Source organism: Armigeres subalbatus, unplaced genomic scaffold, assembly GCF_024139115.2.
Source record: "Armigeres subalbatus isolate Guangzhou_Male unplaced genomic scaffold, GZ_Asu_2 Contig1728, whole genome shotgun sequence".
Classification (NCBI taxonomy): domain Eukaryota; kingdom Metazoa; phylum Arthropoda; class Insecta; order Diptera; family Culicidae; genus Armigeres; species Armigeres subalbatus.
In genome coordinates, this window is record NW_026942537.1 from 132,244 (window position 1) to 158,388 (window position 26,145).

At 40.9% G+C, this 26,145-nt stretch overlaps 3 protein-coding genes across 3 annotated transcripts in view; 2 read left to right on the forward strand and 1 right to left on the reverse strand.

Annotated features, from left to right (window-relative positions):
- The window catches only part of LOC134203261 (uncharacterized), a 113,569-nt gene extending 100,152 nt beyond the window's left edge, over positions 1-13,417 (reverse strand). Inside the window, 1 exon segment of the mRNA XM_062678135.1 lies at positions 13,357-13,417. Within this exon segment, the coding sequence (XP_062534119.1) occupies positions 13,357-13,417 (61 nt within the window).
- A 9,840-nt stretch (positions 13,418-23,257) lies between these two features.
- LOC134203259 (uncharacterized) lies at positions 23,258-24,216 on the forward strand. Its single transcript, XM_062678132.1, has 4 exons — positions 23,258-23,323; positions 23,491-23,824; positions 23,881-24,069; positions 24,152-24,216. Exons 1-4 carry the CDS (start codon positions 23,312-23,314, stop codon positions 24,214-24,216), a joined length of 600 nt encoding a protein of 199 aa, XP_062534116.1. The 5' UTR covers positions 23,258-23,311.
- Positions 24,217-24,408: 192 nt separating this feature from the next.
- LOC134203260 (uncharacterized) lies at positions 24,409-25,484 on the forward strand. Its single transcript, XM_062678134.1, has 3 exons — positions 24,409-25,113; positions 25,175-25,324; positions 25,378-25,484. The coding sequence occupies exons 1-3, from the start codon at positions 24,528-24,530 to the stop codon at positions 25,395-25,397; spliced, it is 756 nt and encodes a 251-aa protein (XP_062534118.1). The 5' UTR covers positions 24,409-24,527; the 3' UTR covers positions 25,398-25,484.
- The last annotated feature ends 661 nt before the right edge of the window (positions 25,485-26,145 follow it).

Sequence of the window (26,145 nt, forward strand, 5' to 3'; positions counted from 1 at the left end):
GGTACGCAGCACTTTCCTTTCGAAAACTCCAAGTGCGCGTTGGTCCTCCACGAGCATCGTCCAGATCTCGTGTCCGTAGAGGACTACCGGTCTAATGAGCGTTTTGTAGATTGTCAGTTTGGTACGGCGGCGAACTCTATTCGATCGAAGCGTCTTGCGGAGTCCAAAGTACGTACGATTTCCAGCCACTATGCGTCTCCAAATTTCTCTGCTGGTGTGATTTTCGGCAGTCACCAGTGAGCCCAAGTACACAAATTCTTCTACCACCTCGATTTCGTCACCACCGATGCAAACTCGCGGTGGGTGGCTCACATTGTCGTCTCTTGAACCTCTTCCTATCATGTACTTCGTCTTCGACGTGTTGATGACTAGTCCGATCCGCTTAGCTTCCCTCTTCAGTCTGATGTAGGCTTCCTCCATCTTCTCAAAGTTACGTGCCATAATATCTATGTCGTCGGCGAAGCCAAATAGCTGGACAGACTTATTGAAAATTGTACCACTCGTGTTAATCCCTGCTCTTCGTATTACCCCTTCCAAAGCGATGTTGAATAGCAGACACGAAAGACCATCACCTTGCCGTAACCCTCTGCGGGTTTCGAAGGGACTCGAGAATGCCCCTGAAACTCGAACAACGCACATCACCCGATCCATCGTCGCTTTGATCAACCGTGTCAGTTTATCCGGAAAACCGTGTTCGTGCATTAGCTGCCATACCTGGTCCCGATCGATTGTATCATATGCGGCTTTGAAGTCGATGAATAGATGATGTGTGGGCACGTTGTATTCGCGGCATTTCTGCAGTACTTGGCGAATGACGAACACCTGGTCCGTGGTGGAGCGTTCGCCCATAAAACCCGCCTCAAACCTGATCTCAACAGTGACGTCCTAATTAGTCTTTGGCCTAAACTAGAAATATGTTTGCGGTAAAATGCACTCAGATGGATAGGTAAGTTTGTTTCTCATTAGGCGTATCAAAAAATGATGGAAAGCCATGTTTAATTTTCACGAAATTATCATTTTTGACCCTTCCTTCGGAAGTGTCTATAATTTCACTTTGTATGCGTTACGCAGGTGTGTTACGTATTAATCTATCAAGAAATCTCGTTAATTATTAAATAAAATGTATGGTATTTGAAACAAATTCACTTTGACATTGAAAATATAATTATAACAAATGATATGATATGGAATTATGCCTATTTTTCTGATTTGTTTCAAAGAAACAAATGATTTTTATTGAGGAACATATAGAAGCATGTACAAAAAAATCTTCTCAGAAAAGCAAAAACGTAAAAATTGAAAGGTATTTCAAAAATTTCTTCAGTAGAAGCTAGATAGCAAATGTGAGCATGTTTTGAGACACTAATAGATCACTTGTATGCATGTATGTGTGCGTATGTGTGCAAATTCTGAAATTTACTACCATAAAAATCTCACTCATTTTTAAGGTATTAAACAAGTTTAGTTTCACCAAATTAGGCATCCATAAGGCGAAACATATGTTATTATTGAACGCTATTGAGTTTCGCTCAGATCAATGACTGATTTAGTTAGTTCTGGATTAAATAATATCGAGGTCTCTGGAAATTACGAGTACAATATATGCAACCAGCGTTACGATAGTTGCTAACCATGTCACAATAGTTATTCAATCCGACGAGCGCCTTATAGATAGGCAGCATGAAGTACAGTACGTTATCATTCGTTAAGTTGTCACTCAACCCAAGACATCCGCCTTTAGGTAGGCAATTATTTTGTCACTTTCACAGTAAATCGCCGTGGGAAGCTGAGTAGTTTTATCTCGTTTTAAATACTGGAGTCTGGAATAAAATTCCTTATAACTAAGGAAGGGTCAAAATCTCACTGTAGGTGGATTAATCTGGGTTTTTTAAGTAGTATCTTTTACTCAAAGAAGTCGGTTTCAACTCAGTTTAAAGTACTTCATTTTTAACCCATTCTTCCTAGTGGTAATTTTATCATGAAATATCATTTCAATCGTTCGGAAATATCAGACACGCTTCCCACTCCTAGGCCCTTATATAATTATTGCATTTCCCCAATGCTTGAGACGCACTGATGATGTCCGCATCATATTACAATTATTCTGAACTAGTGCTATGTCAGTTATGGCCGCCTTGTTATAATACTCTTGTCGTCTTATCAACCAGATCCATTACTGTTCATCCATACCAACTAACAAAACTTCCCTTCCGTGGTATTTTTCCTCGGTCATCGTCAGCAACATAATGTAACCACTCTTTAACATTTTTTTCTCATTCTCATTGACTGTATAGGGGTTTGGTTGGAATTATTATTAAATTCACACAGCATCATTTCTGAAACGTGCACATAAGGGTATTTTTCCCAGATTCCAAACAATGATGCCACAAATTACTCAGGTTTGAGGGTGCCCATGCCCGACTCGATTCGCATTTCAGTAAATCTAAAATGAAAAATAATGACAATTCACTTCTTCACATGATTATTACAAATATTTGTTGATGTCTGACGTCCCTGAAAATGCATCGGTGCTTTGAGAATCACCTTTGTTACTCTATAATTATGAATCTTCGTGGTGGAAGTTACACCAGATCCGTATATAATCCCTAGGTTGCAACCATTGGCATGTACAGTCAACAGGAAAATAATTTCCTCCGTGTACGGGATTGTTCATAAATAAATCGGGCACTGCAGGCCACGACTTGCAGTGTTCTTCGCGTTGAGTGACGAGCTTCGAGCAAGTTTCATTTTTATTGTCGTCTCTCCACAACAATAAGAAGAGAAACAATTTTCCCGGCGATGTGCAGTAGATGTCTGCTGCAGCATGATATCACTTTTTTTTTGCTTTAACATTGTGAGAATTAAAGTGCACTCCATACCAGAAGGGGTATCCAAGATGCTGGAACCAACGGAGGTGACGTCTTCGTGTGATGTGCATTTCGACGAAGAGCAATATTGAAAAACAGTGCTTTTGGAAGGTTTATGGATCTTGGAAAAAGCGAACCGTCAGCACGAAAGTAACAAAAATATTTACACGGTGCCTAGGGATCGTACATTCGTATAGGACCACTAACGGTGCCTTGCATCGAGTGTAAGTGGAAATCTCGAATATTATTTCATTTCGACGTATGTGCAAAGCATTTTCCATCTGCGAAGTTTTTCGTTTTCAGTTTTCTTATTGTTTTTTTTTTGCTTTCCACTTAGTGACCATTTCAGCTAGGAGCAAGCACTTTTCAAATAAAGTTCTTTTTTTAAAGCTTATACGTGCTGAATCACCTAACTAAATGATGTCAACTTATGCTGCCTTTTCTTTTTTATTGGCATTACATTTACTGCTGGAAATTGTCGCTTAGCAGCATAGTTTTATTCAGCATCTCAACAGTTATTGATTGCGAGGTTTGGAAGTTTTTTTAAAGGATTTATTCAAATGATTTTTCAATAATTAAGAATATCAGTGATGAATGGAAGTGGCAACAGTGCACAGAAAAAAATGAAACCGTGTATTAATACATAGTATGTATAAATAAACTATATTTGATGTAATCGCAACAGTCATGTAAATTTAAATGTATTTTTATTTTTATTTCAATGGAATCTGCTTCATTTTTACACGATCGTGTAATTTTAAATTTATTCGGAATTTGAGTGCTTATTCAATTTTCTGAAGTTGGTTACAATCAAAGTCTACAATCAACGGTGAGGATGTTCTAAAATTGTTTGGACTAAAGAACGTTTTATATGAGTATCACACTATACCAATTTACACCATAAAAATCAATTGCCTTGTTTTGTATTGTTTTGTATTTAGGGCAAACATATAGATTTTACGTACACTTAGTGTTCGAGAAGGCAAAACCAGGGGTGGCATTGTGCATCTCGATTCGAACGTAATTCTGTCGAGTCTAACATGTTTCGATTCGATCTCGAAAACGACTCATCGTTCGAGTATTCTCGAGGAGGTATAAGAATAACGAGATGTTTTGGCATTATGGAGACTTGATAGCACACTGAAAAACGACTCAAGTCGAATGAAAATCACTCGTCACCTTTATAGCTTTCGAATTTTGTTCGAGAGTCATTTCTAGCTAAAAGTTTTTCATTATATTTGTTTTTATTACTCTACGGGAAGAGTATAAATGTTTCATTATTGTATCTTGAAGAAAAGAATGTCATTAGTATACCTACTTTTATAATTTCCAGACAATATGCAATCTCTAATTATCCCAAAATCCTCGTAAAAATGACTTCAACTTAAATCGTTTTTTTTTTGCAGTTTTCACGTATTTCTTGACGATTTCGATAAACCGCGTGAAAAATCTATGGTGAAAATCTGCGTAAAAACGTATATAATCCAAAATCTACGTAAAAATAGTTGACACAACACCAACCTTATATGGTGCTAATATGGGTCGATATACCATTTTCTTTATAACTTTTGGGCGCAACGGTCGATCGTTATGAAATTCAATAGTGATCAACTAGAGTTTGTCGCCCGTCGAATGCAACTTGTTGCGAGGAATCGGTTAAGAATTACTATACGAAAAGTTGGCTAATGTTTTTCGGTTTTCGTGTGCACACACACACACACACACACATACACACGGACAGACAGACATTTGTTCAGCTCGCCGAGCTGAGTCGATTGTTTATAACACAATGGGTCTCCGAGGCTTCTATAAAAAGTTCGTTTTCGGAGTGAAATGATAGCCTTTCGGTACAACTTTGTTGTACGAGAAAGGCAAAACGCGCAAGAGATGACCCAAGTGCATTTAACTAAAATACATGGAAACATCAAAGTAATTTATTATCGAATCATTCTTTAGCTTTAAATTATATAGCTCAAAAGTGGATCTGTGGCATACAGTCGAATAAACATAAAACTTATAATTTGTGTTATAACAGTATCTCAATTTACAAAACATGTCGTATCGGCATAATGTTTTAATCGGTTGCAACTGCTCAATAAATAATATTGCTTTTTAAAGTCATTGAACACAATTTGTTTGTTTATAAATTAACTGCCAATTCATGCCCTGAAGGATGCCTTACCAACAGGCAACATGCTACACGCAGATGAAATTACTCTTTTTCTCTCTGTTTACTCACATTCGCCATGCGTTGTCTCTCCAGCGGGCAGCATACTAAACACGGAGACAGCTATCTCTTATTCTCTCTGTTTACATTTCGTTTGACAGAACATACTCGATTGAACTAGTACAGCACCATTCGAAATCTTGTACTGCGACTGAATGAAGTCGAACGAAATACATAATGCCGCAATTTTTTTGAAACGAATCCAAAAACTTACGAATCGAGTGATTCGATTCGAGATACGCAATGTCACCCCTCCACTTGCTATTACGAGAATTCCTTGGGGACCTATTCCGTTATGCCGATGAAATTATTCAACAAAAGATACTCAGACCAATTATCGTTTTGAATTTAGATATATGTAACTCGATTCATTCATTTATTTAGTTTACATCTAAACAGATAACACTGAATCAACAATTTGACGCCACAATACACGATTCGAGGCCGCATCTCTCCATCCTCGAATACGCCCCACGCTCGCTTAGTCGTTTTGCACCTGGTCTGCCCATCTTGCTGTCCGGCATTCTTGCAACATGTCCTGCCCATCGTACCCTTCCGGCTTTAGCTACCTTCTGGATACTGGGTTCGCCGTAGAGCTGGGCGAGCTCGTGGTTCATTCTTCGCCGCCACACACCGTCTTCTTGAACACCGCCAAAGATGGTCCTAAGCACCCGTCTCTCGAATACTCCGAGTGCTTGCAAGTCCTCCTCGAGCATTGTCCATGATTCATGTCCGTAGAGGACAACCGGTCTTATAAGCGTCTTGTACTTGACACATTTGGTGCGGTGGTGAACCTTTTTTGACCACAGTTTCTTCTGGAGGCCATAGTAGGTTGTGATCTATAATGAGTGTAAATATAATGTGCACTCATAACAATTAACACGTACGTCCCCAACCCACATTTTACGACAAAACTCAAAATTCAAAACCACGTAGCTCAGCCAATTTCTAACGGATTTCCAAGCAATCTTCTGGAATCGATCACAAAATTCCTATTTTTCGTGCAATGACCATGGTTTTGGATATATTCCGGGGAGTACTGGGGTTACCCTCCTCCCGGAAAAAATGGTCACTTGCAGATCGGCTTCAAAATCCATCTTGCGACATGTCAAACTTCATGATTTTGCAAAACAAGTACACTGGAGTAAATTTCGGAGATTTTAGATCGAACTGACCACCCTCCGGGAACTTCAAGGGCCTGATTTCCTTGGGGAGTGGCCAATTTTCGTTCAATATTGGAACCCATCATCAAGTGCCAAAATTTCTTCAGAAGTTCCTCCAGGAATTCCTCCGGAAGTTCCTCCAGGAATTCCTCCGGAACTTCCTCCACGAATTCCTCCGGAAGTTCCTCCACGAATTCCTCCGGAAGTTCCTCCACGAATTCCTCCGGAAGTTCCTCCAGGAATTCCTCCGGAAGTTCCTCCAGGAATTCCTCCGGAAGTTCCTCCAGGAATTCCTCCGGAAGATACTCCGGAAGTTCCTCCAGGAATTCCTCCGGAAGTTTCTCCAGAAGTTCCTCCGGAACTTCCTCCAGGAATTCCTCCGGAAGTTCCTCCAGGAATTCCTCCGGAAGTTCCTCCAGGAATTCCTCCGGAAGTTCCTCCAGGAATTCCTCCTGAAGTTCCTCCAGGAATTCCTCCGGAAGTTCCTCCAGGAATTCCTCCGGAAGTTCCTCCAGGAATTCCTCCGAAGTTACTCCCGGAGTTCCTCCGGAAGTTCCTCCAGGAATTCCTCCGGAAGTTCCTCCAGGAATTCCTCCGAAGTTCCTCCAGGAATTCCTCCGGAAGTTCCTCCAGGAATTCCTCCGAAGTTCCTCCAGGAATTCCTCCGAAGTTCCTCCAGGAATTCCTCCGAAGTTCCTCCAGGAATTCCTCCGGAAGTTCCTCCAGGAATTCCTCCGGAAGTTCCTCCAGGAATTCCTCCGGAAGTTCCTCCAGGAATTCCTCCGGAAGTTCCTCCAGGAATTCCTCCGGAAGTTCCTCCAGGAATTCCTCCGAAGTTCCTCCAGGAATTCCTCCGGAAGTTCCTCCAGGAATTCCTCCGGAAGTTCCTCCAGGAATTCCTCCGGAAGTTCCTCCAGGAATTCCTCCGGAAGTTCCTCCAGGAATTCCTCCGGAAGTTCCTCCAGGAATTCCTCCGGAAGTTCCTCCAGGAATTCCTCCGGAAGTTCCTCCAGGAATTCCTCCGGAAGTTCCTCCAGGAATTCCTCCGAAGTTCCTCCAGGAATTCCTCCGGAAGTTCCTCCAGGAATTCCTCCGGAAGTTCCTCCAGGAATTCCTCCGGAAGTTCCTCCAGGAATTCCTCCGAAGTTCCTCCAGGAATTCCTCCGAAGTTCCTCCAGGAATTCCTCCGGAAGTTCCTCCAGGAATTCCTCCGGAAGTTCCTCCAGGAATTCCTCCGGAAGTTCCTCCAGGAATTCCTCCGGAAGTTCCTCCAGGAATTCCTCCGGAAGTTCCTCCAGGAATTCCTCCGGAAGTTCCTCCAGGAATTCCTCCGGAAGTTCCTCCAGGAATTCCTCCGGAAGTTCCTCCAGGAATTTCTCCGGAAGTTCCTCCAGGAATTCCTCCGAAGTTCCTCCAGGAATTCCTCCGGAAGTTCCACCAGGAATTCCTCCGAAGTTCCTCCAGGAATTCCTCCGAAGTTCCTCCAGGAATTCCTCCGAAGTTCCTCCAGGAATTCCTCCGGAAGTTCCTCCAGGAATTCCTCCGGAAGTTCCTCCAGGAATTCCTCCGGAAGTTCCTCCAGGAATTCCTCCGGAAGTTCCTCCAGGAATTCCTCCGGAAGTTCCTCCAGGAATTCCTCCGGAAGTTCCTCCAGGAATTCCTCCGGAAGTTCCTCCAGGAATTCCTCCGGAAGTTCCTCCAGGAATTCCTCCGGAAGTTCCTCCAGGAATTCCTCCGGAAGTTCCTCCAGGAATTCCTCCGGAAGTTCCTCCAGGAATTCCTCTGAAAGTTCATCCAGGAATTCCACCGAACGTTCCTCCAAGCAACCCTCCGGAAGTTCCTCCAGAAATTCTCCCGGAAGTTCCTCCAAGAATTCGTCCGGAAGTTTCCCCAGGAATTCCTCCGGAAGTTCCTCCAGAAATAAGTCCGCAAGTTCCTCCAGGAATTCCTCCGGAAGTTCTCCCAGGAATTCTTCCGGAAGTTCTTCCAGGAATTCCTCCGGAAGTTCCTCCAGGAATTCCTCTGGAAGTTCCTCCAGGAATTCCTCTGGAAGTTCCTCCAGGAATTCCTCCGGAAGTTCCTCCAGAAATTCCTCCAGAAATTCCTCCGGAAGTTCCTCCAGGAATTCCTCCGGAAGTTTCACCAGGAATTCCTCCGGAAGTTATTCCAGGAGTTCCTCTGGAAGTTCCTCCAGGAATTCCTTCGGAAGTTCCTCCAGGAATTCCTCCGGAAGTTTCACCAGGAATTCCTCCGGAAGTTACTCCAGGAGTTCCTCTGGAAGTTCCTTCAGGAATTCCTTCGGAAGTTCCTCCAGGAAATCCTCCGGAAGTTCCTCCAAAAATTCCTCCGGAAGTTCTTCCAGTAATTATCCCGGAAGTTTCTTCAGTTATTCCTCCGGAAGTTTCTCCAGTAATTCCTCCGGAAGTTTCTCCAGTAATTCTTCCGGAAGTTTCTCCAGTAATTCTTCCGGAAGTTCCTCCAGTAATTCCAAGGATTCCAGGATTGAACGAAAATTGGCCACTTCCCCAAGGGAACAAGGTCCTGGAAGTACCCGGAGGGTGGCCAATTCGATCGAAAGTCGCCGAAATATACTCCAGTGTACTTCTTTGGCAAAATCATGGAGTTTGACATGTCGCAAGATGGGTTCCTAGATTGAACGGATATTTGCCACTTCCCCAAGAGAACCAGGCCCTTGAAGTTCCCGGAGAGTGGACAGTTCGATCTAAAATCGCCGAAAATTAGTCCAAGTGGTTTGAAAAATAATGAAGTTTGACATTTCGCAAGATGGATTCCAGGATTGAACGAAAACTGGCTACTTCCTCAAGGGAACCAAGCCCTGGAAATATCCGGAGGGTGGCCAATTCGATCGAAAATCGCCGGGACTTACTTCAGTGTACTTGTTCTGCAAAATCATGAAGTTTGACATGTCGCAAGGTGGGTTCCTAGATTGAACGAAAATTGGCCGCTTCCCCAAGGGAACCATGCCCTGAAAGTTCCCGAAGAGTGGTCAGTTCGATCTAAAATCGCCGAAATTTAGTCCAGTGTACTTGGTTTGCAAAATCATGAAGTTTGATATGTCGCAAGATGGGTTCCTAGATTGAACGAAAATTGGCCACTTCCCCAAGGGAACCAGGCCCTGCAATTACCCGGAGGGTGTTCAATTCGATCGAAAATTGCCGAAATGTAATCCAGTGTACTTGTTTTGCTGAATCATGAAGTTTGACATGTCGCAAGATGGATTTCGAAGCCGATTTGCAAGTGACCATTTTTTCCGGGAGGGAGGAAACCCCAGTACTCCCGGAATATATCCGAAACCATGGTCATTGCACGAAAATTGAAATAGGTTCCTAAAACTATAGGAATTTTGTGATCGATTCCAGAAGATTTCTTGAAAATCCGTTAGAAATTGGCTGAGCTATGTGGTTTTGAATTTTGAGTTTTGTCGTGAAATGGTGGTTGGGGACGTACGTGTTAATGAAGGGGCGGGGCTTATTGAATTATTTCATTAGAAATGAGTAAGCTGCTTTCCGGCGCGCGCGAGCCATTTTGATCGAGATTCCGCAGACAACGGACCGTTCGGAGAATGACAAATTCTAAGAATCCTATGAAATTTTCTCGCAAGATTCTGAATTTGATTATGATATGAGATGCGTATTGTTGCGAAGAATAACAACAGAAATTTGACTTTTCATATTACAAAACATTATCTTTTGGTATCTGTCGGTCCGAGCGACGTTCGCCGATGGGTGGTTGCTGTAGATAGTTTCCACTGAGGTGGCGTCTTCATTGATTTTATACAAATGAAGGTTAATCCAACTATCCGAAATAAACTTTCTTCAAAGTGCAAAACTCAATCGTAAATAGCGAATTCGGAAAAGTGGAATCACTAAAAGAAACCAAGCTTCCGCGCCAAACACCGATGCCATCGAAATAATCTATTTTTGCAATTAAACCTTTCTTTTCAGAAAATGCTGGTCCTGAGAAGAACCGATTTTCTTTCCCCAATGCGCCCTTCCAACTAACTGACACCACAATTTATAATAAATTTTCAGCATCGCCACTAGCGGTGGGGGTCGCAACAGTACTATTTTTATAGTCAACTCTTTCTTCATATGAAATGCTGGTTCGTTGAGGTTGAATGATCTGCAGCATCACACCGAGCACCAAAACCAATACGACGAATTTCAGTTGAAAATGTTACCAGCGCCTCCGTGATGCCGGGTGCGCTCCGCTACGATCGCTTTGATGCGTCCGCTCTGCGTGAAATCTTGTTCAAACTGAGGATTAGATCTAAACCCACAATTGATTGATTTTTTAAGTCTGTGCTAGTGAGCATGTACGTGATTGGTTGGATTGCCTATTTCTGAACTTTTATCAATTATTGATAATAATAAGTTAAAAATCAGTTGACTCATCCTTGATCGAAAGGTCCAAAAAAATTGGAAATCCATCGAGAAACGGCTGAGATATTAAAGTTTAAAGTCTATCCTATTTTCGTGACGTTCCCCGATTTTCGCAATCGTAAGGTGTACCCCAATATATAAAAGATAGACGTAGTCCTACGTCAAAACGTCCCTCTGAAAGATCCGAAACATCCGTAAAATGGCCAATTCTAAAAATATGTCTCAGAGCTTCGCGATTTTTTCGTAGCAATCCATCCTGGCGAATTGAGGCTACCCGAGGAATTACTTGATGAACTTCTGGAGGAATTTGCGAAGGATCTCCGGATGAAGTATTAGAAAAACTCAACCTTTTTCTTGAGAGGTACCCCTTCGAACTTTTGCATTAATTGAGGTACCCCCTCTAGAAAGTAGGCCAATCCTCTTGAAAAAATAATACCGAGCCCTTTGAAGGTATGCTCCTTTCAGTTTTTAAATGCCTTCAAAGTACGTTTTCGTGCCTCTTAATTAAAGGCTTCTGAGCCTCTTGTAGATAGGCTTCTGAGCCGCTTGAAGGCGGTTTTCGAGCCACTTAAAAGGAGGCTTTCTTTGCATCTTGAAAGAAAGCTTCTGAGCCTCTTAATAGCCTCATACTTCCAAGCCTGTTGAAAGAAGAATTCCGAGCTTCTTGAAGCGAGGCTTCCGAACCTCTCAAAAGGAGGCTTATGAGCTTCTTGAAAGGATCCACCCTAACCACTTGAAAAGAGGCTTCCGAGCCTCTCGAAAGGAGCCTTCCGAGCCTCTTGGAAAAAGGCTTCAGAGCCTCTTGAAATGAGGCTTTTGAGCCTCTTGAAAGTAGGCTTCTGAGCCTCTTAAAAGGTGGCTTCTGAGCCTCTTGAAAGGATCTTGAAAGGAGGCTTCCGAGCCTCTTGAAAGGATATTAAAAGCAGGCTTCCGAGCCTCTTGAAAAGATCTTGAAAGGAGGCTTCCGGGCCTCTTGAAAGGAGACTTTTGAGCCTCTAGAAAAGGAGGCTTTTGAGACTCTAGAAAAAAAGGCCTTTGAGCTTCTTGCAAGGAGGCTTCCGAGGCCTCGTAAAGGAGGCTTCCGAGCCTCTTGAAAGAAGGCTTCCAAGCCTCTTGGAAGGAGGCTTTTAAGCCTCTTGAAAGGAGCCTTCCGAACCTCTTGAATGGAACTTTGAGCTTCTGGAGCAGCTTCGGAGGAATTTAAGGAGGAACGCCGCAACGCCGCTGTGGACCTTTAGACGCCACAGAAAATTCCCACTATCGATTGCACAATTACTTCCCCGCTATGGATGGTTTCGAAATAAAATGTTGAGCTCTGGGATAAACTTCTAGAATTAAAATTAACTATTTTAGCGGATGCTACAAATTACCCGGAGAACCGTTACTCTTTGGAGAATAATTCAAGCAAAATATAATGTTCTGTCCGGCTTTTGTATGATGGCCCGCCACTGTGCGCTGTACGGGGAGGGAGAGGGTTAGGCCAACCATCACGATCCATACAAAAAAAACCTTCCAAACAAAAAAATACGAGTGGAAGAGGATAGAGGTTCAAAATCATCAAATTTAGCATTACGTAATTTGTAAATGAACCCTAACAAACCTATGAAAAGTTACTCGCATGCTCTCGATCAAATGACAAACTGTTTTTTCTCCGACATCTAAGTGATTAGAAAACAACATTTAAAAAGATGCGTCTTAATTCACAAACGTCCAATTGAAAAAGCATTAGTGGCATATGTACGGTTTCTTGGATCACATTTTTCGGTCCAATGTCGGATTCGCTAACAGCAGTGAGGCATCCTACAAACGAAGCGACTTGCCACGAAGAAAAGAAACAAACTTACCATCAAATATTCATTGTTTGTGTTTCTATGATGCAGTCATGAGACTTTGGGGAAGACAATTGAACATGATCTGCAGAGCGGTAATGTAATACCCATGTAGTCGTTTCCATCGAATAACGACGAAAAATGTATATCAACGAAAACGTGTTCTTATTGATTATTGCTCCTAACGAATTTATTTTCAGTCTTCCATCAGTCTTGCTTTCTAGCATTTCAACTTTTCAATCCTTCAGGTCAGGCATATTCAGACACGGCATCAAATCCGCGGTTCGTACTTCAATCACGCCAGTTAAAGCGGGAAACCACTTGAGGACTCCCGTTCGGTCTAATACTTTTCAAATTAACCATTTTTAATGGCAACCATTTCCCGAAATCCATTTACGGGTTCAATGGATGGAGTTCGCGGAACAGACGACCAAGACCGAAACCGAATTCGCTCACTTAATTTGCTATTATCTTAGTCGCCGGGGTGGAAAACGCGTCTATTTTTGGTCCATTTAAAGCGCACGTACATACTCACGTGGCTACGCACACCCACAACAGAACGGTCGTCAGTCGCATAAGCGCCTGGCACGCTGTGCCTGTCGAATCGAGTCAAAATGAGCCACACTTCTGCGCGGCTGCTTTGCAATAGACTGGCGGATAGAGCACGGATTGCGGTAAAACATGTCTTGCTGTGCATATTTAGCGATAGCGTTATCAGTGAACTAGAGATAGTGTGTAATGATAAATCAATTGATTTTGTATCCGCCAGACTATAGCCCATGTGACTATATGTACGCTTCTGTGGGAAAAAGTGTTTTATACGTTCGGAAATTGATTTTCATTCATGCGTTTTTAATGACCCCCGACCCAATTCGTTGAAATGTTTTGCTGGTTTCCGAATCGAGATCGTTCCCTGCAGGGTAGACATTTGTGCAACATCCACCCACTGTGAGAAAATCGACGTGGTACATATTACCGTAAAGTATTGCCATGGGGTTCTGTACTCATGTTCATTTGTTTTAAGTATTTCAATAAATATATATTTAGATTAATTCTTCCCACGTTCAACATGTCAACCACAACTGGTCTTGATTGATTATATCGTATATGGCTTTAAAATTGAGGAAATAAATTATAAATCTTTCGATATAAAAAATTTAAGCAAAACCGTATAGTAACAAAAAAAAAACAAGCAGAGGAAATTATTGCAGAATCGCTAGCAGCATATTGTTTGCTTTTAAAAACCAAATTTAAGAAAATAATAGGATGTAAAATAATAAAGTTGTATCTCATTTCCTGTTGCCAAATGTGTCTTGTTTTAGCAGAATGCCAGCAACATACTTTCCAACAAGGTATAACAATTAACGAATAAAGTAAATCTCATTGCCCATGGGTAAGACATTTACTTTTCTTTGGCAAAATCCCAGCCACTCGGAAGCATGATCGAAAACCAAACGACAACAAGTTTTCAATCAGCAAAAATGTATTCCATTGTAATCTACTGCACTGTGAACGACTCCGTAAGAGCCGTATTTACGACATCACCTTCCCGGAACGGCCACAATAGTGTTCACGTGCAGGCAACACTTCGGTCCTTCCAGTAAACTAGAGACGTGCTTCAAAGCTTCGGTTTGGCAAATTTGCCCTCCCATCCCCGCATTCGCAACCCACACCTCACCACCGATTCGGAACAGATTGCCGCGATGGAAAGTGAACCCAATCCATTCCAAAGTGCGTCCAACTTGCCCGACCAGCTGCCGAAGAGTAACTCTTTCGTCTTTGAAATCGTAATCGCTGATGGCAATCTAATTTCCCAGAGCGATAAATCGGAAAACTTTGCACCGTGCACGCACGGGACGGCAAATAAGGAGGCAACAGCCAAATGGCAGCGGCATCAGCCGGCAGAAAGGAAAATTCCAATGTTACCCAACTTTTCTATTCGCTTTCCAGCTCCGCAACCAGTCAACCAAGACGCAAGACCGGGTGAATCCTTTTCTAGTGCCTTTTGCCGAAATGGGCGCTGTGATAGACGATCAACTGGTTTGCCCCGGGGGTTGGGAAGCGCGTGAATAAACTTTTCCGGTCCAAAAAGGTACGCTCGAAGCAAGTAGGGCTTTCCTTGAACGACGCCAAACCTTTCCGGTGAGATGGTTTGCTTAGTTAACCTGAATTAAATCTTCCCCCGGTCGGGCGAAAAGCCGTCTTAGTTTAGGGACGACCTGCCGTCTGTCTATCCGGTGTCTGTCACTTTGACGAGAAGGTGTTTACGCATCTGCTTTTCGAATGTTTTTGGCCATTCCGGAGCTAGAAAATCACTTTTGAAAGTTTCCAAGTTGCCATAACAATTCTGACCGAATTCAACGAATGCCTTTTCTTCTTCCACGTCGGTTCTCGGGTGGTATCCTGCCGACAGGAAAGCATAAAGAAAAACTTTTCCGTTGGATGATGCATTACTGATCAGGGCTGTCAGATACATTTTTCGGCCGTTTTTCACCAATCACAGTAAACTGTCTGTTCTGTTATTTTGTTTTTGCATCTCTTGACATGCGTGGTGCTGTGCTCAAGGTTGAAAAAATGCGGACGCACACACGAATGATAAACGGACAAAAATGCTTTAAGTTATTTGTTCATGATAGGGCCTTCCTTAGCCGTGGGGATGTTATTTTTAAGTTTTCTTTGCCATTAAAAAATATGCAAAAGTGGTGTTTAAGCTTTATCAACGACGGCATAGAGAAGTTGTACTGTGGCAAATTAGTTGCAGTCCTGCACGGACTGCTTTGACTCTTTCTCGTTGCAAAGAAATTAGAAAACAACAAGGCCAGTAATGGCCCGTTTACATATTGGCTAGTTCTAGCGGACAATGTACTATCCGACAATACTAGCGCGATATTAGCATAATGTAAACAGGAATTGTCTTGGCTAACAAGCGTTTACATTAGGCTAATTTCGCGCTAGTATTGTCGGATAGTGCATTGTCCACTAGAACTAGCGCATATGTAAACGGGCTATAAACGTCGAAATGTATAAAGAACGAAAGTGTTGAGTATGTCACCATTGGCGCAATTGAAACACCTATTGAAAGCAGCTTCTTGTGAGCAGCTTCAATGCTGTATATGAATAGATTTATGTTAACAAATTTTCATACAATATTACTTAAAACTACTTACATTTTAGTGCACAAATCGCGATTCGTCAAAGGCAGATTCGTTTCACACCAACTTTGAAGTCATACTGATTTATTTTACCATGTACAGTGTTGCCAGTTTCACAGAACTAATTACTACCCCAACATACTCCCGCCCTGGTCCTTCGAGCCGGATGGGCTGGGGTGTTGCGAAGCCGCTTGGGAACCGCTGGTTGTGCAGCAGAGCTCAACATGACAGCTCATGCGCAACAGTGTTAGTAGCGAATAGAGAGAGAAAATGTGGTAGTATGGAAGGCAGTATACAGAAGGTAAACAGAAAAGTGAAAACAGAAACATAATTCGCGATTGCAGTTCAGAGTGAAAGTTAAGAGAAAGTATAGTTCCGAAGATTCTTATCTAAATTCAAGTCAATAATTAGCCGAAAAGTGTAGTGATCGTTTGCTTCCTAAAACCAGTGAGTATTTGAAACCTGAAAAGAAATAGATGATTAATTGACTACAAAAATAAACAATTCTTACCTGTAGATATGGCGATAGGGGAAGAGGCCCCAAAACGCCCCCCCGATGCAAAACGCCTTTTGTGGTTTCCCTCATATTTACCGTCATTAATATGTCCGTAACAAAACTAGATCTAAAATTATGTAGGATAGGCAAAGAAAGTTTCAAAATAGTGCATGGGAAGGTCGGAAAAACCGAAAATTTCCACATTTTGAAGAAACATCTAACATTTTGGCGAGGCAAAACGCCCTAGTGGCAATAACCTACAAAGTACTTGCGTCTCCACGGACTATCCATACTAGAATGCTGATTCGCCGACGCGTGGTACTTTGTTCCTTAGGAGCCGCCAGCTGAAAGCCGTTTTGCCTCATGAGTTTTCCGGCAACAAAATATCATCACTTTTTTGAAATGTGAATATTATCAATATGATTGAGATTTTTGACAATTTTTGAATGGCATCAACTAGCTATCTTGTTTAACTGATGCATAATAAATTTAATTTTGGTAGTTATTACAAAATGATTTACTAAATTGTTATGATCATTTATGTAGGGATGGCATTATTGTATGGAGTCTAACTTTATCAACTAGAGGCATTAGTTACTGTTTTCCCTACTTTGCGCTATCCTCAGAATTCTCCCGAAGTATTGGATGGTATTGAGATAATTAGGTTTTAGGCATATTCTATGGACAAATATCTAGTTGATACTTGATATTAGTCAAAGTCAGAATTGATGACGGGTTGTTTTCAGCTCTAAGTCAGCTAATGTCGAGTGAAGTAATGGTATTGTAGATCCAGGCTTGAAATGTGTACCAGATTATTTTAAAATTAATCCTAGAGGAAATTCCTGGAGGAGCTTCCAAAATAATTTTTGGTGAATTTTGTAGAGGAATTCCTGTAGGAAATTATAAAAGAGTTCCAAAAAGAATCTCCGGAAAAAAAATCTGATAGAATTCATGAAGGGATAAAAAAACTGAATAAATTTTCGAAACGAATTCGTAAAGTAATTTCTAGAAGAATATTTTAAAGAATGTCCATTGGTATTTTTGAAGGAATTCCTAAAAGAATCTCCGAGGGAGCTTCCTGAGTATATTTTCAAGCAATTCCTAAAGATATTTAGGAAGAAACTCAAAATTTGCGAAGAAATTCCTACATTTCTTCAGGAATTCCTTCGGAAATTCCTTCAGGAGCTCCTTCCAGAGTTCCTTCTGGAAATGATCCATCTGGAATTCCTCCTGGGTTTCCTTAAAAAATAGCCCCAGTTAGCTGTTCTTTCGGAAAATGTACCAGTAATTTATTCTCAAATTGCTCCAAAAATTCCTTTGAAGATTACCCCAGGAATTTCTTTGGCAATTCCCGGAGGGATTTCTTCAAAACATCATCCCGAAATGAATCCAGTAATTCCTTCGAAAATTCTTTCGGAATTTCCCTTAGACATTAGGTCAATACTTCCACATCGAATTGATTATGTTATGTGATGAGTGTTGCCGAGAAATTCATGAAAATGTAGTCTAATGCGTTAATTGTTTGTGAATGGCAGGTAAAACTCGTCTCATAGGTTTTCCCAGTACATTAGCAACTGCAGTAGAGCAGGGCATAGTTAGCCTCCACCACGCTATAGGCGAATTCGGCTATAGGCGAATTTACTTCACTTTTTGGTATATCGTCACATGTTTTCCACTGGCAATGGCTTCTTACAGTCTTTAAGCAGCTGTTGAAGGCGAATCCCACCCAAATAAGCCGCGAATTAAAAATACGAGAATTCATAACCAAGAGGTGGTGGAGGCACTGCAAGAGATGTGCTATTTAATCGGAAAAATCAAATGCAAGTACCCACTGGATGGAAGCTCATCCCAAAGAAAACAAAATTTTCTTCCAATTTGCGACTATTTCAGCTTTCATAAATGGTTGGATTAACCAGAAAACGCGAAAATCGTACTCCCTCCGTATGCTGCCAATGCACTTTTTTGGAAAACGACACTTTTTCCTTGGTTCTTGTGACGACCACCAGATGTCAAAATGATCGATGAGCTTTACTCAAATTCGCCTATAAGACCGCATCCAATCAATCACCATAGTCCTTCAACCCAACACCAAAGGGCCAGATGTACCTTCGTTAAATAGCCATCAAGGGGTTGCGTAATTGGGTCGATACTATGAGACGAGGTCACTGACCTGAAAAAGGAGGTCATGACCCTGGGATGCGGTCACTATTTTAAAGTATTTTGAAGCGAACGGATGTTACAAAGTTACAAAGTTACCAAATTTGGAAGTTGAAGAGTAGATAGAAAGTATGTGGGACAAGAGAAGGCGTTGAGGTCAACCCCACTGTCTTTGCGTTGAAAACTCCAGCAAGAACCGCCGTAATTCCTCGGTTCCGTAGTCGGCCTAATCCGACAATGTTTCCGCTGATTCTCAATCGCTCTTCTTATTGGTCGAAGCAAAAAGCGAGGAAGATCTCCAAGCCACCCCGGCGATACCACCGTTAAGCTCGCACAGCCACAGAAGGAAGAAGGGAAGAAGAGGAAGGAAAGAGTGGTGCAGTGTTGCGAGGAAGGCCAGGGCTCTAAAAACAGGTTAACTAGCTGGAATTTCTTTGAAAAATCCTCTGGAAACAACTTCGGAAATAAATCTAAAAATCATTTTTGAATTCTTCCACAATGTTTCTTCGAAAAGAATGAATTTTAAGAATTACTTCAGAATCTACCTCATAAGTTCCTTCGGAATTCAAAACTGCTTCCTGGAATTCTCTAGGAAATTCTTCGAATCATTCATTTAGAAATATATTCACGAATTCCTTTTGAACATTATCCGGAAATACCTCCCGAAACTTCTTTAGAAACATCTACGGTAAATATTTTGGTAATTCTTTCGGATGTTCCTTCAAAAATTCCTTTGGAGATTCGTTCTGGAATTCCTTTACAAATTCCTTCGGAAAATTATTAAGGTTTTGAAAATTCGCTTAGGAATTTCTTCGGAAGTTGCTTTAGATTTTTTTTAGGGATTCATTTACGAGTTCCTTCAAGAATTCCATCGGATAGCCATATGGAGATTCTTTCGCAAATACCTTAAGAAATTTCTTCAGAAATTCTTGTTAACGTCGAATTTTATTTCTAAATTAAAAAAAGACGTTATTAAAATTTAAAAAAAAAATCAGGATTTTCTAAAAAGTCTTCCAGAAATTCATTTAGAACTTCTCCATCAAATATTTCAGATCTTTCCGCAGGAAATTACTTTGGATATTCCTCAGTTTTTTCTGCAATCATTCAGAAATTTCTCCGAAAATTCCTCTGGAATTTTTTCCAGAATTTCCCGAATTTCTTTATATATTTCTCAGGAAATTCCTTTAGAATGTTTTTCGGTAATACCAGCGGAAAATCCTTCGAAAAATTCTTTTGATTTTGCCCTTGGCAAATCCCTTTAGGAAATCTTTGACTTTTTCGTAGAAAATTCCATAAAAAATCCCTTCAAACATTCTGTTGAAAATTCCTTCAAGGAAGTAATAAAATTTCTGGAAGAATACATCCAACAAAATATTGGAAAGAATTAAGGTATTTTGTATGGTTTAATTGAAGAAAAGAATTCCTGAAGAAATCTCTGAAAAAATTATTAAAGGAATTTTCGATGAAAAAATCATAAAATTCTCCAGATTTTTAATCAGGAACTTCTCTAGAAATTCCATCGGAAATTTCAAATGAAATCGATCAAAATAACCGTGATATCAGATTTTTTTCAGAATAATGTTGGCGTATATAATTAAATATCTATGAACATATTCAATTTGGCGAGTCACGTGCCCCATCGTGCCCTAGTTTAAATCCACTAAAGATCGCGGATACTCAATAAATGAAACACATGGTGCATCGAAAAGCTAGCCTTGTGTTTCCAGTGCCTCTTAGTCTCTTATTTCATGTATTGTGCCTTGCAACAAAATGACAACTTTCGTGATCATTTTCCAAGGCTCTCATAGATGTGAAAAATTTCTCCGCAGTACAAATAGCACGTGCTATCCAAGCATTCACCGCCGGAATGCACCACGTGGCGACCAAATTTTAAAAAAATATCAAAGTAGCTTTTTTTCTGGAGGTATGTTTTTCTTAGGCGACTATCTGGCGCGTATTTTTCGTTGCGACCAAAAATGAGCGGAAGAGTAGATTTTTTTATGAGCGGTACAGTACTTTATATAGAAATAAAATAACGAATATAATTCTTCGGGTCATTTTTCTTAGCAACGAACAAGTTTGTAGGAATTGCTCACAAGGAAAGCTGTTTCATACTGCTAGCTGAGCATTATAAAAAAAATAAAATTCGCCTATAAAGTACATAAAGGTACAACATTTAGGTAGTGTAATATAAGGATGATTACTCATGCTTCGATAAAACGTACAATTCGATATAACGTACAAACTTGAAATCGATATGTACGTTAAATCGAAGTTTACCTGTATTTACCACTGGTATATGACGCTGGAGTTAAGCCCATCTTCGGTTGACACAAATCGTGCTAACTTCTGCAGTCCTATAGTAGGAGGGGGGGGGGGGTCGCGGTTAGTCAACGACTAACAAGCTTTTTCGGGATGATTTTCTTGTTCAAGATACAACATTCTACCAAAAATACTCTTCTAGCTATTTCCCTTGAAGAGAAGAGAAGAGAAGAAAAGAAGCTTAGAACATACTGTATCCGCCCTCGTAGCCTCAGACAAAAGCTCAATCTGCTATGAGTGCCTCCGATTAGCCATATTGTACTCAATCTGATACTACTTCCTCCCTCGTGGCCTCAGACGAGAGCCATATTGTATTTAATTTGCTACTGTGTCCGCCTTCATAGACGCAAGTGTGCGTTCAACCCAAATTCTCACAACTCAGATAAACATAGAGACTGTGAAGGTAGCATCGAATACCGCCATCGGGGGTGACAATGGGTCTGGGGAGTGAGAATGGATCATCGCTATCACCGGCAGCCTGAAGGTCGGATAGCAAAATCGTTTAAAAAGGTCTCTTATATTATAGTCTTCTTGCCCTCAGATACATTCAATCTATTCTACAAGCATTCTAAGTAGTTCAAACAGTGACCCATTCTCACCCCCGACGACAGTATTCTATTTTTTTAACCCTTTATAAACCTAAAAAAAGTTCTCAAGTTGAGTCTGTATTATTTGATCTGTCCATGAAGTAAAAATTGTCATCTCTTCATGAAACACTTTGCAGAAACACTCTGTAGCTTTTCGCTCGTTATTAGAAACGGGTCAGCAGACACAGCACTCGGCGAACGAACATTGTTGATAATGTGATACACGTAGGCCATACAACACTGTAATCGTTAATACTTTCAAAACCGCTCAATGTTTATTATTGGTTGTACGATCATATGACTGCAAAGGACTTTCGCTCGAAGCTCCGTGTTACTTTCGTCTACACATTCCTCTTCATCAAAACGAATCGACCACTCTTCTTCTAGCCTATATAAAAAATCTGGCCCTTGAAACCAGTTGCTGTTTACACTCCAAGAATGATCTTTCCCCTATTTAGTTGCTTCATCTGCTAGCTTGACTTTAGTCGAAATCCATTTCCACTCCTCGACGCTTGAAATACTCGTAGAATTTCGTCGATTCTGAACGCCACAAACTGACGATACTCACGCACATCGGTCTTTATCCATGTACAAAAACTCTCGACGAATCACTCCAAAAACACCTTTCTTCGCAGACGTGCTCCCAACACAGCTGCCATCAACTCTAAACGCGGGATTGAAAGTGCTCGAAGAGGCGCAACTTTAGTTTTGGAAGAAACTAGTGCGACTCTAATCCGTCCGTTGTCTATAATACGAAAGTACGCTACAGCCACGCAAGCTTGAGCGCTAGCATCGATGAACACGTGTAACTCCTGAAACTTGTAGCTGTGTTCATCATATCCTGGAAAATAGCAGCGCGGAATACGTAAACCATCCATCTTCTGCAGAATTGTTAAATGAATGGTTAATTGAACGCTTCGAAAATTCTTCCGGTATTTTGTCATCCCAATCCGTATCTGTGCGCCAGACTTCCTGGATGAGATTTTTTCCGTGTACTACGACGGAAGCCACTAATCCCAAAGGATCATATATGCTCATGACTACCCGTAGCATCAGTCTTTTTGTTGGAACGGTGGGAGCTTCCAGCAGGAAAACGCGAAAGCATCTCCCTCCTACAGCCACGCCATTCCTAGCACGCGCTCAAACCTCACCTCCTTGTCCGGTAACATGATTTTTGATGGAAGTTTATTTGGCTCTCTTAATTTCTGCAACACGTTTTGGTCACTAGACATCCAATTTCGAATGTTAAATCCTGCTCGCTTATGTACTTCAATCACCTCCTTCGCCACTTCAACCGCTTCTTCCGCTGTATCAAAACCGTTCACGTAGTCATGTACATAGTGCCGCTTCGTTACAGCTTCTGCTCCTCTTGGCAACTCCAACTCTTCATCTGCTGCGTTGTGCTGCGATTGTGCTGGGGAGCATGTCGCACCAAATATAGCTACGTTCGAAACCATGATGCTCATTGGTAAATCTAGTGAATCTCGATATGGGAAAAGCAAAGTACTGCGATCTTTGGCACGAATCAGCACCTGTTAGACATTATTTCGACGTCTGCGGCTACTGCAACCTCCCGTTCTCGATAAGGGAACATAACGGATAATAGCGGTGATAAAAGATCGAGACCTTTCAGGAGCATTGAGTTCAATGAAACGCCCTCAACCTTCGCTGCAGCGTCCCATACAGTTCTGACCTTTCCTGGTTTTTTTGTTTTGTTCACAACAACTACAATTGGAAGGAACTAAGTTCGCCGTAGATCGAAGCTACCCGGTTCACCCGCAGTCGCTTCATGTACCGTTTTGCTTCGAAATCCCGGACGCTTCGAAATCCGGACACCTTTTCAGGTTTTCCATTATTTTAATGCTTTACATATATTTAAATTAATTGTTAAATATCGCCCTAGCTTTTCATAGTATTGTTCATCTTTTAACATGTTTTCATATCACAGTAGGCTTTGTTAAAAGCAAAATTAAATTAATTATTTATGTGCATGTCAATCAGCCTGAGCATTCCTCCCAACTTTAGCACTAGTGTTAAGAATCACAAGTAATTACAAACTCCATTATTTACTTCGGTAAAGTGTTATCAAGTCACCTGAATCTGTTAAAATGGCCAAACAGGTATGTAGTAAAGTTTTCTGATAGTTAGAAATATTAAAGCGCACCAGGAAACCGTTTTTTGTGTGTAAAACACCCATGTCCGGTTTTGAAATCAACTTTAGCAGATGCTTCAAATGCCGGACGCAGTTCAAAAATACATGGTTCTATAGTATATTTTGTTATTTTAGAATGTTAAACGAGCTGGAACTAAGTATTTTCAAGAAAATGTCCAGAAAGCTGTTTTAATGGTGAATGAAGGCGTCCCTCTCCGGGTGGCTGCTAAACGCTTTGAGATACCAAAAAGTACTCTCGAAGACCGAGTGAAGGGTCGATATAAGCATCAACTTCTTGGAGCTCCAAAGGCTTTGTTGGAAGAAGATGAAATACGTATTGTGAACTTTATAATTGATAAGGCCAAAGCCGGTCATCCCGTCGATGAAAAAAGGGCAATCGTTCATGTGGCGGAAGTCGCTAAGAGCATTGGAAAAGAAGCTGTTTTCAAAAATGGGATACCATCTCGAGGTTTGTGTATCTATGATAAATAAATGAAATACAGTACTAACTTAACAATTCTTAAGGATGGTTTGCCCGTTTCATGAAGCGTCATCCAGAGCTGTCTAGAAGAACGGCAAATAATCTTTCAAAAACTCGTGTCGTTACCGAATTAGATGTGAGGAAATGGTTCAATGGAATAAAGGAATATCTCGAAAAACAAGATAATTTCCATATCTTGAATGAACCACAGAGGGTTTTCAATATGGATGAAAGTGCATTTGCTTTGGTTCCTAAGAAGCAGCGAGTTTTAGCTCCGAAAGGTTTAAAAAATGTTCAATCTATATCTGCCAATAGTGAACGTGAAAACTATACCGTACTTATGGCAGCATCTGCAGATGGAAATCTTGCGCCGCCGTTAATATTACTTTCAAACAAATCCCGTTTACCATCCGATGTGGTACAAAGTGTTCCACATGGTTGGGGAGTTGGAAAGACCGATTCTGGATGGATGAACTCTGTTTCATTTTTCGATTATATTTCGAAAGTGTTCCACCCTTGGGCCGTAAAACAAAATAATAGATTTCCAATATTGCTGTTTGTGGATGGTCACACTTCCCACGCTTCATTTGATACTGTTGAATTCTGCAAAAATCATGGTATAATACTAGTTTCACTACTTCCGAACTCTACGCATTTCACTCAGCCTCTGGATGTAAGTTTCTTCTCCCCCATGAAGAAGGCCTGGGAAGAAGTACTGACGAAATGGAGATTTGAGAACCTTGGCGCAATGATTAGTCGAGCAGACTTCGCACCACTTTTGGAAAAAGCGTTGGATCAGATGCTTCAAAAAGAAACTAGTATTATTAATGGTTTTCGTAAATGTGGTTTGGTTCCTTTTGATCCCGAGGCTATCGACTACGAATCATTGCCAAAGCAACAACACCGTGCTTCCCCGAATCTAACTTCAGTCAATCAGACCACACAAATAGTCAATCTGTCTGACTTACTAATTGTGGATATACCTGAAAATCAAACATATGACATCATAGATGAACTACCAGTCCAGACATCATCCATAGCGCACAACCATGAGAACAGAAATGCTTCATTGTTATTGGATGCAGTTAATCAAAGGTTGCCTGCACATCAACTTGCAGCTTTCAGACAAAATCGTAGCAAGCTACTTTGGCCAGGACCTGAAGAGGACACAAGTCTCTTTCTATTCTGGAGAAACCTGAAAGATGAAGTTGAAGGTCCTCCGGAATATTTAATATTAGATTCCCCTAGCTATAATATCATTCCGGAAACATCTCAAGGTATTTCATTTACTTTGAACATGTAATATAAAATTTAGTTAAAATATTTGCTATTTAACAGATTCCGTCTCGAACACTGAGTCGATTGGCTATACTACTGAGCGACAGGTCCTCCCTGCGGTAGTACATGTACCTGACACATCTGTTATTCGACCAGCACCGTCGTCTGTTTCTGGCATTACGTCACGTATTGAAGAGTATCCCGAAAAAGGTATTAACATTATCTTAATCAAGCTCACTAAGCTAATTTATTTATAATCACAGAACTAATGGATAAGCAATAAGCATGCAAACGACCACGTCATTACCTCCGATTTCGCTGAAACTCAGAACCCAGTTGTACATGCTCATATGCATACAACAGTCATGTCCTATCCTCAAGGTATAATAAAAGCCAATAAGCTTCCATTTTTTTTCATTAACTGGTTTTGTAGACTTATCAACAGCAGCTAATTCTATCCCACTGGACACCACAAATCCACCGCAGTCAATCAAGAGAAGAGCCAGAAAACGAAAATACCCGGCTGTTGCAACAAGTGACGAATGGTTTCGGATGTATGAACAAGAAAAACAAGAGAAAATCGACAAAGAACGTGCCAAACAACAAAGGATAATAAATCTGAAAGAGAAACGTGAAATCAAAGAGAAGTTGAAATTGCAAAAAGCTGAAGACAAACGTAAAAAGCTAGAAGAGAAACAAAAAAGACACAAGAAGATGTAGGAAGCCAAGTTCCGAAGAAAAAGGAAATAAAACGAACATAACCGATGGAAACAAATTGTGCTAAGAACAGGAAATTAACAATTTTTTAGCATTATACATCATTTTTATAATTTGTAAAATAAAATTCCCATATTGTTCAATAAAAAATGAATTTCTAAACTAAATATTGTTCAAAAGTTTTTTAAGTCAGTAACACGATGTTTTATTCATTGTTGTATGTAAAGGCGATATAACGATTTGAAATTAAATTGGAATCAATATCAGTGCACTGGTTACTCAAACAAAATTAACTTATTAAATTCTATCTTGCG